We start from the raw sequence: 11079 nt of genomic DNA, 5'->3' as shown, positions 1-11079 counted from the left end.
TAAGGTTTTTTCTGTGTTTTCTTTGGTCTGTCTCTCAATCCTTTGAAGATACCTAAATATAATTCTTTTGAATTCCTTATCAGAGAGTTCCAGTGCTGCTTCTTCCTCAGGGATGTGTTCTGGGTCTGTATCCTGCTCCCTTGTTTCTACCACTTTCTCCTGCTTTGTGTGGACTGTGATGGTCTGTTGTCTCTGAGGCATCGTGACATTGTTATATTTAGATCTCTGTTAACTTTTTGTGAAGAGCAGCCAAGGGTGATTCCAGCTCTTCTTGGTGTTTTTTTATCATTGGCCCGTTGGTAGAGAAGGAGGTAGTGGCTGTCTGTCGCTCAGTAAGTGAAGTTGCAGGAGGTATGGGTATAGTTTTGTCTTATGGGGACTGTTGTTGTCTCCCACTGAATTAGACACAAATTACAATTGAATAACCTTCAAAATCTAAAAGCACATGGACAAAAAACACGCCATGTAATCATACAGGAACAGTAGCCAAAAAAAGGAAAAAAGAAGAAGAAAAAACAACAAATATCTGGGGATAGAGCATTAAGAGAAAAAAAGTAGAAAAGGAGAATAATGAAGGGGAAAAAAATGGGAAAAATGCAAAAAGAAAAAGAAGGAATAGGGTTAACCACGAGAAAAAAGGGGAGAAAAAACTAAAAAAAGAAGTTTCACCCAGGAACAGGGAGAAGAAAAAATGCTGAAAACTAGGACCTGGGAGGGGAAGATTAAGAAAAATAGTAAAAAGGACAAAAATATTAATAATAATAGTTGTTTTAAAACAAATACAAGCAAACTAATCACCAGAAAAAGAAAGCGAAAAATAAAAATAAAAAATCGGTGGTGGACAGGGCAGGGCACCCAGGTTCCATCTGAGCACACAGAGTGTTATGGAGTTCCTGTGGGCCCAGAAGGTAGGTGGAAGTTGGGGATGGCTGCACCTCCGTTCACCAAGCGGGTGTGGGGTATACGAGTAACAAGAGGAGTGTCATACCTTTTCAATCTTGCAGGTCAGGAGAGTCCTTGGGGTTGCTGAAAAGCAGAACATGTTCTTAAGCCCCAGGAATCTGCAAGAGCGTTGTCTCTTTAATTATCCAAAATAGTCAAGCTGCTTTTAGACCTTCAAAATGGCAGCGTCCTCCGGACCGGCAGAAGTCCACAGCTCAGCCCGCCTTTCTCTTCACCTTCTCCATTTATTCCCCAGCCACCGGAGCAGTTCTCCATGCAGTCCCAGGCTGGCAGGGCTGATTTTTAGGTTAATTCTTAAGTCCTACCCACACTCGGGAATCTCCAAGCTGTCAGGATCACTCAGGGTCGCTGCCAGACCGCAGCTCCGTATGTCTCCTTTTTTGGTATTTTCACGCAAATTTTTCTGCTAGTTGGGGTTTAGTCCATTTATATATCCTTGCGTTCAAGGCTCAGGGGGCCAGGATTATCTTCTGTGTCTGTGTTAATAGGTTTCCCTTTTGTTTGTTGAAGAGGGTCTGTGCAGTCTTTCTGCCTAGTCTGCCATCTTGCTGAAACTGTTACTGTTGTTTTTGTGACTTGCCCAATTGGTTTAACTAATCTGCACCAGTCTCATTTTAAAATAGGGATTAAAAATCCCTCTTCCCCATATAGCACTGTGAATACATAAGGAACAAATGATAGTGTAAAATTCTTTTAACACTGTAATTTTTTACTTATACATATTTTCTTAGTGACTTATACAAATTTTTACTTAAAGTAAAAAGAATTAACATAAACAGGTACTCAAAAACAAATAGTGATTACTTTTTAAAATACCATAAAAAAGAGATGTCAGTCTATGTATCTGATACAGTGTTTTCAATTTTAGTGCTTATACAACCTGGAAAAAAATGAGCAAACTGAGTATTTTTAGAAACTTTTGGTAAATGTTTAGTAATAATTGGGAATTAGTAAAAATTGTAATATGGAAGTTTAAGAATTAGGCATGTTGATAAAAATTTCATTTGATAATTATAGAAACAAAATAATTTTCTTGGTTAAAAACTCCTTTTGTAATGTATTCATTTTGACTTATGTTTAATCAGAAATAAAGTGTTTGACTTAGTAATAATTTAATGATGGTGTTGGATCCATAAATATTTGATAGTAAAATTTTTTCAAGGTAAGTTGATAGTTTCAGAATATTATTGGTTGGTTGTCACTATCATATAGTCATTGTTTCCATCATTCATTGCTGTGGATTTTTTATTTGAAGTATGCCCTCCACTTAACAAAAACTGCCAAAATCAATTATTGTAATAGTAGATTCAAACCTGAGGTTTCTAACTTCCCCAGCTATTAAACTACCTTAGGGAAATAAAGCAGATATGACAAATGGCATTTTTCCTAAATGATACCTGCCTAAGGAGGTCTGGTCTCATAGTGGTTAAAAGTGATAGGCTGCTAGCCAAAAGGTCAGCAGTTCTAATCCACTAGCTGCTCCATGGGAGAAAGATGAGGCAGTCTATGTCCATAAAGATTTATAGTCTTGAAAACCCTATGGGCCATTTCTGCTATGCCTATAGGGTCACTGTGAGTCAGAATCAACTTGATGGCAGTGAGTTTGGTTTAGAGTTAAGAACCAGTAAGGTACACATTTATTATTAAAATCTTTTCATTATTTATGTGTAGCTTTATGGCCAAAGACCCCAATAAACATAAACTCTAAGCCACTTTAGATTGTTTTCCTACATAATTGTAATCTAAATGCCATTAACATTAATATACATCATTAATATACAATAAAACCAAACTCCGTCTAGTCAATTCCGACTCAAAGCAACACCCGTTGGGTTTCCAAGGCTATAAGTCTTTACAGAAGTAGATCGCCTCATCTTCCTTCTGCGGAGTGGCTGGTGGATTTGAACTGCTCTGGAGGTGTGGTGCCTAAGGCATTTATTTGACTGCTAACCAGAAGGCTAGTGGTTCAGACCTACCAGCCATTCCTCAGAAGGAAGATTGGTCAATCTACTCTGTAGTGATACTGTCTCAGAAACCCAAGGAGGGGTCGCTATGAGTCGGATGGGACTCAGCAGCAGTGAGTTTGGTTTGTTTTGGACCTTCTGGTTAGCAGTCAGATGCCTTATCCACTGTGCCACAAGAGCTCCTTATAATATAGTTATAAGTATTATATAACTACATAATACATGTAGTTACATGCATTCTGTAATTGTATTAATATATATATTAATATACATGAATGGATATCAATATAGTTCCTATTTTTAAGAATTAAAGCCTCTACCATCATAATGCTGTACTACTTTGTTTAGCCATTTTTCCTTTTTTTTTTTTTTTTTGTCACTTCTGTAGCTTTTCTGCAATTAGAAAAAAAGGGACCACAAAAACATCACTTGGAACCACCTCCAATAGCACCTAGGAAAAACTACTCTTTCACAAGAGAAGAGGTGAGACAGATTGATCGGGAAAATCAGAGGCTTTTGAAAGAACTGTCCAGACAGGCTGAAAAACCAGGAAGCAAAAGTACAATTCCTAGAAGATCAGTTGGTCATCCCCCTAAGTTATACCATAGTGCACTCAACAGACAGAGGGAACAACAAAGAATTGAAAGAGAAAACTTGGTAAGTAACTGATCTTAGTCATTAAAGAAAATGAATTTGCAATGATTTGTAAGTCCAACTTACAGGAAACTTAAATACAGCCGGTATTTCAGACTTAATTATGTAAAAGCAGATATAAATTTGTCTGACATAATATACATGATGTTTTAGCTATGAACCTGGAAAGTACAATATGTGTTTTTTTTAATCCAGTAGACTATTTTGAGAGAACATTTTAAAATAAAACAGGGAGAGTTCCTTTGTTTATTTAACCAGATCAGTTAAATCACTACAGTAGTGGGGCATATATTATCCCAAGATCGGATACACTATATGTTCTATGAAGTATTCAATCAATAGTTAAATCTAACTATTTCACTTGATTGTGTCTTTGGAAACGATACTATCATTTATTTTCAAGGATAACGACATACTGTGGAAGAGGTCAAGTTTGGTGGATATGTTACTGAAGTTATGAAAGACATTGAAAATCATGTAGTTACATTTTGATAAGCTAAAGGAATATACATGGGGACTATTTTAAAAGATTGTAGCATGTAATTTACTTTATAAATTGCAGTTCATAATAATCACTGGTATTTACTGAGCTCTTACTAAATGCATTGTTAAAATGTCTACCACATATTAGGTTTTTGTAACCTCTCAATTCTTTGTGATAGGTGCCATTTTTATCCATATCTTATAGATGAAAAAAAACCTAGCCTTGTTGTTGTTGTACAACTTCAATATTTGCTTCATTATAGATAGGTGCCATTGAGTTGGTTCCAACTCACAGTGGCCCTGTGTACAACAGAACAAAATATTACCCAGTCCTGTGCCATCTTCACAATTGTTTGAGCCTCTAATGTTGGAGCCACTGTGTCAGTCTATGAGGGTCTTCCTCTTTTTTGCTGATGCTCCACTTTACCAAGCATCAATGATGTCCTTCCCCAGGGACTGATAATATGTCCAAAGTACACAAAGTGAAATCTCACCATCTCACTTCTAAGGAACATTCTGTCTGTACTTTTTCTAAGGCAGATTTGTTCATTCTTCTGGCAGTCCGTGATATAATCAGTATTCTTCCTCATCACCATAGTTGAAAGGCATCAGTTCTTCTTAGGTCTTCCTTATTCATTGTGCATCGTTGGCATGCATATGAGATGATTGAAAATACCTTAGTTTGGGTCAGGCACACCTTAGTATTCAAAGTGACATCTTTGCTTTTTAACACTTGAAAGAAGTCTTTTACAACAATGCATTGTGTTGTTTGATTTCTTGAGTGTTGTTTCCATGGGCGTTGATTGTGGATCCAAGTATAATGAAGTCCTAGACAACTTCAGTATTTGCTTCATTTATCATGATGTTGCTATTAACCTTTTGTATTCTCAATTCTTTGAGATAGGTAGCATTTTTATCCATATCTTATAGATGGGGGTGGGCAGCCCTGGAGGAGTTAAATTATTAGACCAAAGACACAGAGTAATGAGTAACTAAATTCCCAGGTAATCTGGCTTCAGAAACTTTGGCTTTAAACTAAAATTGAACCCTAATGAATATACAAATTCAGAGTTCAAATATTTTATAAAGCTAATAAAATTAACACACCTTCTAAAATCAATTCTCAATATATTTCAGTGGTAGAACTCTTCGTGGCACACTGGTTAAGCATATATCTGCTAACTGAAAGGTTGGCAGTTGGAACATATCATCTACTCTGCAGGACAAAGATGTGGCAGTGTGCTTCTATAAAGATTACAGCCTTGGAAACCCTGTGAGGCAGTCCTTCTCTGCCTAACGGGTTGGTATGAGTCAGAAGTGATTGACAGAAATGTGTTTTTATATTTCATTGTGGAGTCCCTGAGTGGTGTAAACAGTTAAGTGCTTGAATACTAGTTGAAAGGTTGGTGGTTGGAATTTACCCAGAGTTGAGTTCAGAGAACAGGCCAGGTTATCTGCTTCTGAAAAGTCACAGCCTTGAAAACCCTATGGAGCAGTTCTGTGCTGCACACATGGGGTCACCATGAGTTAAATTCAACTTGACAGCAGCTAACAACAATAGGTAACAACAAAGCAAGTTGAAGTGAGGTTGGTGTGATAGCTTTGTGCATATCACAAAAGTATTCAAGATTCATTCATTTTAATTAAAGTTTTTATATTACTGTGTGTTACAAATATTTGGGTTTAGTTTTGAAAGTTTAAACTGTTAATGTCAAGCATCTGTTCATATAAAAAAACCAAACTCACTGCCTTCGAGTCAGATCCAACTCATAGTGACCCCTTCTTGGGTTTCCGAGGCAGTATCAAGACAAGTAGGTCACCCAATCTTTCTTCCAAGGAGTGGCTGGTGGGTTTGAACCACCAGCCCCCTGGTTAGCAGTCAGATGCCTTGGGCACTACGCCACTAGAGCTCCTATCTGTTCTTACAAGAATGTTGTTGTTGTTGTTATGTACTGTGGAGTCAGACCCGACTCATAGTGACCCCTCCTTGGGTTTCTGAGGCAGTATCACTACGGAAGTAGGATTGCCCAACCTTCCTTCCGAGCCTTCTGGTGAGCAGTCAAGTGCCTTAGGCACTATGCTACCAGAGCTCCTGATACGTTCTACAAAATAAGTGAACCTTGATGCTGAGTGAACTAAATTGGTCACAAAAATGCAAATACTAGATGAATTGACTTATATGAAATAATCTAGAACAGGCAAATGTATACAGAGTTAAGATTATCAGTGGCTTCCCAGGTACAGGTTGGAGGGAGGGAGGTAAGGGGACTCACTTCTTAGGAGACATACAGCTTCTGTCAGGGCTGATGGAAAAAGTTGTAAACCAAATGCTGATGGTTTAACAATATGATGAAATACAGTTAATGTCACTAAATTGCATGTAAAGAATGTTAAAATGGCAAATGCATGTTATAAACATTTACCACACACACAGAAAAGAATAATTAAAAAAAGGCCTAATTCATACAGTAGTGAAAAAGTAATTTAAAGCTAAACATGAAAATAATAAAACATTTATTACGTTATTGTGAAGAAAGTTAATCTTCCAGATTTATGTCTAAATCAAAATCAAGCTTATCCTGTATCTTTTAAAAACTTTCCATGACTATTTTCATGACAACTTTGTTTCTTCTATTTGTTAAAAAAAATTCTCGTTTATTTTCTTTGGAATTATATTAAACTTACATTTTAATTGGAGAATGGTTTACATCCTTAAAATATTACTTTCCTATCTAGAAATATAGTATGTCTTCCCATTTATTCAAACCTTCTTGTACTCTACCTAAGGTTTGGTAGTGTCCTTCAAAACTATAAATTGTTAACCTACTGTGTGTAAAATTTTCTTCATTACATTTTCCAAATGGTTACTTCTGGTAAGTATTAATTTTTGTATATTTCTTTTATAACTAGCCACCTACTAAACTCTTTATTAGGAGCCATATTGGCTAATTCCTAATTCTTCATTGTGAGCTGATAGACTTTTTAATCTACTTGCTAGTTTGTTTATATTTAAAACACACACACAGGCACACACAGATAATTTTGTAGTCAAGTCGGCCTCAGAAGTGACATCCATTTCTTTATAATTTTTATGATTTGTGTTCTTTCATTTGCTGCCTCTCCAGTGACACAAATGGACAGATTCAAATGGCTAATAGGCATGATGATACAGTAGTTCACTTCTAGAACTCTTATATTACCTTGGTAGCAATTCAGAGTCTGTGATAACTCCAGACAAAGTACTGTTGTGCAGAGGAGGTGTACATGGAAAGAATAGATACACAATTTAGTTCTGTGCTCAAAAGTTAAAAGTATATGGTTTATCTGGTAAAGTTTGGTATTCATATTATTTGGTTTTCATTAGATCCAAACAAAATAATGAGAATAATAAAGAAAAAGTTAGTTTTATCCAGTACAGGATGTGCTTACTCCCTATGTTGTTGTTGTTATGTGCCGTGGAGTCAGTCCTGATTCATAGCGACCCCTCTTTGGGTTTCTGAGGTGGTATCCCTACAGAAGTAAGTTGCCCAACCTTCCTTCTATAGACAGTTATTTTAGAACTTTACTACTTCCGAAAAAGAGGGCTAATTTTTAGTTCATCAGGTTTGAAATATTATTAAGCAATATCTCTTTATCTTTTTGTGAATGTAAGATAAAATTTACTTTTTGAAAGAGCATCTTAGAATAATCTTAGCAGAAAGGGAGAGGTTAATAAGGACATTTACTTTATAGTCTTACTTTATTCTCTAAGAAGAAAGGAGATTATTTCATTTTTTTAAATGTGGGTCAATTTCCTCAGCCCTGAAAGAAAGCAGGGTGGTGTAATTGAAGCAAGGTTAGGGAAGAAGTAAGATAATAAACTTCCTGGACAATGTATCAAGATTAGGCCTGTTAGTTGTCGTCTAGTCATCTCCAACTCATAGTGACCAGTCCTGTGTCAGCCTTACAATCCCTACTATACCTGAGCCCATCATTGCAGCTACTATGTCAGTCCATCTTGTTGAGAGCCTTCCCCTTTTTTGCTGTCCTTCCACTTTACCAAGCATGATATCCTCCAAGGAATGGTCCCTTCTGACAATATGACCAAAGTAGGTGAAACAAAGTCTGGCCATTCTTGCTTCCATGGAGCATTCTGGCTGTACTTCTTCCAGGACAGATTTTTTACTTCTTTTAGCAGTCTAGAAGAGTACTTTTAGCAGTACTCTTAGCATTCTTTGCGAACACCACAATTCAAAAGCATCAATTCTTCCTTATTCACTGTCCAGCTCTCCCATGCATATGAGGTGATTGAAAATACCATGGCTTGGGTTAGCCACACCTTAGTCTTCAAGGAGACATCTTTGCTCTTCAGCACTTGAAAGAGGTTTTTTGCAGCAGATTTGCCCAATGCAATATGTCATCTGATGTCTTGAATGCTGCTTCCATTGGTGTTGATTATAGTACCAGGAAATATGAAATCTTTGACATCTTCAGTCTTGTCTCCATTATCGTGATGCTGTTTATTGGTCCAGTTGTGAGGATTTTTGTTTTCTTTATAGATTAGGCCTAGAGCTCAAGTTAAAAAGTTAATTTATTATTATTTTTACTTACTGTTCTGGTTACCTTGTGCCACTCTAACAAGAATATACCACAAATGGGATGGTCTTAACAAACAGTTTATTCTTACAATTTGGAGGCTTTAAGTCCCAAGTTCAAAGTGCCAGGCTCTGCCAGGCTCTAGGGGCTGGGTGAAACCCCCTCAACCTTAGAGTCCAGCTCTGCCTTCTGCTCCCAGCCCACTGGAGCTAGAGGCATTTCTTCATTCAGACAGCTGCTGGCTGCTGAGGATGAGAAGCCCCAAGGTTCACAAGTAAAAAGGTGCAGTCCTGATATTACCAAACCACATGGCAGGCCATTAATTTAAGTCCATTGTAAGTCCCGAGGTTGGCAGAGCATAGTAGGCTGCTGAGCACAACACAACTGCATGCAGAGTCCAAGCATGCCATAGGCTAGAGACCATTCCCAAGGCTTCTGCTTATATATAGGAAGCAGACCACATCCCAAAGGCAGCTACTCAGCTGCTTGTGGTAGATCCCACTATGGAGTTGATTGCCAGTCTCATCGTGGGGAATAACTACCACCAGCTGCCCAGCCACTCAACCAGGCCCAGCCAAGTTGACACACAAACATAACCACAACACTTACTAAGTTATCTTTTTTAAATACAGAGAAATACTAATAAGTAGACAGTAAAGTAGACCAGCAGACCGTAATTTTCCCAGCTGGATTCCTGTGTTCACATATTATTTTTAAAATAAAGCTGATGATTACTAAATAAGGCTCCAGTTGTGCCGAAATGTGAAGAGCAATAATTCTGATTTTCTTTGAGTATAGGGCATTTGTGGTACTTTTCAATGTCTTTACAGGGTCTTTTTTTCATCATATTGAAAACAGTGAAGCACTCTCCTCTGCAAACAGCGGCAGAAATTATTAATACATTTGTTCACTTACTTATTTTAACCTTTCTGGTCAGGATTAATTTCTTTCCAAATATAATGATACTTCCTGGTTGTAAAAAATATATTTGGACAAACTATTCTGGGATTTATTATTAGAATCTGATTTGAGTGACACTTCTAAGATTAGGTAAATGTGGATTTGAATATAAGTAACCATTCTTACCGTTTTTCAATTCTTTAAACATATTTGAATTATGTAAGGCACTTCAAGGATTATAAGAAAAATATAAAATACTGCTCCACTTATGATTTACAACTTAGCTGGGAAGATAATACTGTTACACATAAAACAATAAGAAACTAGTACAAAGCAATATTAATGATGACATTAATATTTAATAAGCCCTTACTGTATGCTTTGCACTGTTCTGAAAACTATATGAATTATGTCACTTATTACAACTGACTCTTTGAGGTTATTTTATTGTTGATATCCCTATCAAGTAATTTGACCAAGGGCACACAGTCAGTGGCAGAGCCAAGATTTAAACCCAGGTCATTCTGACTGGAGAGCTTACATATTTAATCATTATGCTTTTATTGTAAGTGGTTAAGCATTTTAAACTGTCACTGAGTTTTACCTAGGAGTTCTAAATTGATGACTTGTTCACACTATAATTAGTTCGTATATTTTTATATTGCTTGTATAAGCAAGAGCTATATCTATTTCAAGTCCTTTGTTAAGCTTTTTCTTTTTGTTGTTGTTAGGTGCTTTCGAGTCTATTTCAACTTCCAGCAGTTTCATGTGACAGAACAGAACTGCCCCATAGGGTTTTCTAAGCTGTAATTTTTATGGGAGCAGATCACCAGGTCTTTTTCTCACTGAACTGCTGGGTAGGTTTCAGTCACCAAACTTGGTTAGCAGCCGAGCATTTAACTACTGCACTACTGCAGCTCCTTAACTTTTTCTTACTTTATTCATGCAGACTGACATATGTATCTCCATGTGATTTGGATAGCTTAATCAAGTAATTTCTCTGCTTCCCTCCTCTGAGTTTCTGTATGTATTTGACATATCACAGCTACAGAATGGTTTCACTTTTTGTCTTATTGTCAAATTATTTCAAAATTGATTTTGATCACATTAATTTGTTATACTTGATGAATGAATATGCATTGCAGTATTCTTAGTGTTTAAAAATGACAAAATATACATTCAACCAAAGGTGAGGAAATGAGCAATTCAATAAATATTGAGACTTCTACTAGTAAAGGAAAATTTGGTAACTGAAAATAACAAATTTTCTATCATGTCCATTCCACACCTGCACAACTCAGTGGATATTTAGTAGGATAATCATGAAAGAGCAAATGTTACTCTGCCCAGTAAAATACCTTAAAGATGTTGTGGTATAGTAAATTACTTTGTGTGGCTTTTCTACCCATAAGTCTTTGTAAACTCCAAGGTGGGATTTGCTATGAGCAACTGAGGAGCTCCTGATTGCTGAAGGTGTCCACCTGGAGTATTTCTGTTGGGAGTGGCACAAAACAATGTTCTGGGAGGTGCCCACTCTCGC

General features: G+C 36.8%; 1 protein-coding gene across 1 annotated transcript in view; it reads left to right on the top strand.

Moving 5' to 3' along the window:
* The window catches only part of CFAP97 (cilia and flagella associated protein 97), a 46783-nt gene that overhangs the window by 29218 nt on the left and 6486 nt on the right, over positions 1-11079 (top strand). The window contains exon 2 of the mRNA XM_042781994.1: positions 3316-3584. Coding sequence (XP_042637928.1) covers positions 3316-3584 — 269 coding nt within the window. The remainder of the gene's footprint in view (positions 1-3315; positions 3585-11079) is intronic.

The sequence above is a fragment of the Orycteropus afer genome, unplaced genomic scaffold, assembly GCF_000298275.1.
Source record: "Orycteropus afer afer isolate SDZICR_OR568_19922 unplaced genomic scaffold, OryAfe1.0 scaffold00215, whole genome shotgun sequence".
Lineage (NCBI taxonomy): Eukaryota > Metazoa > Chordata > Mammalia > Tubulidentata > Orycteropodidae > Orycteropus > Orycteropus afer.
This window is presented reverse-complemented; position numbering and strand designations above follow the sequence as displayed.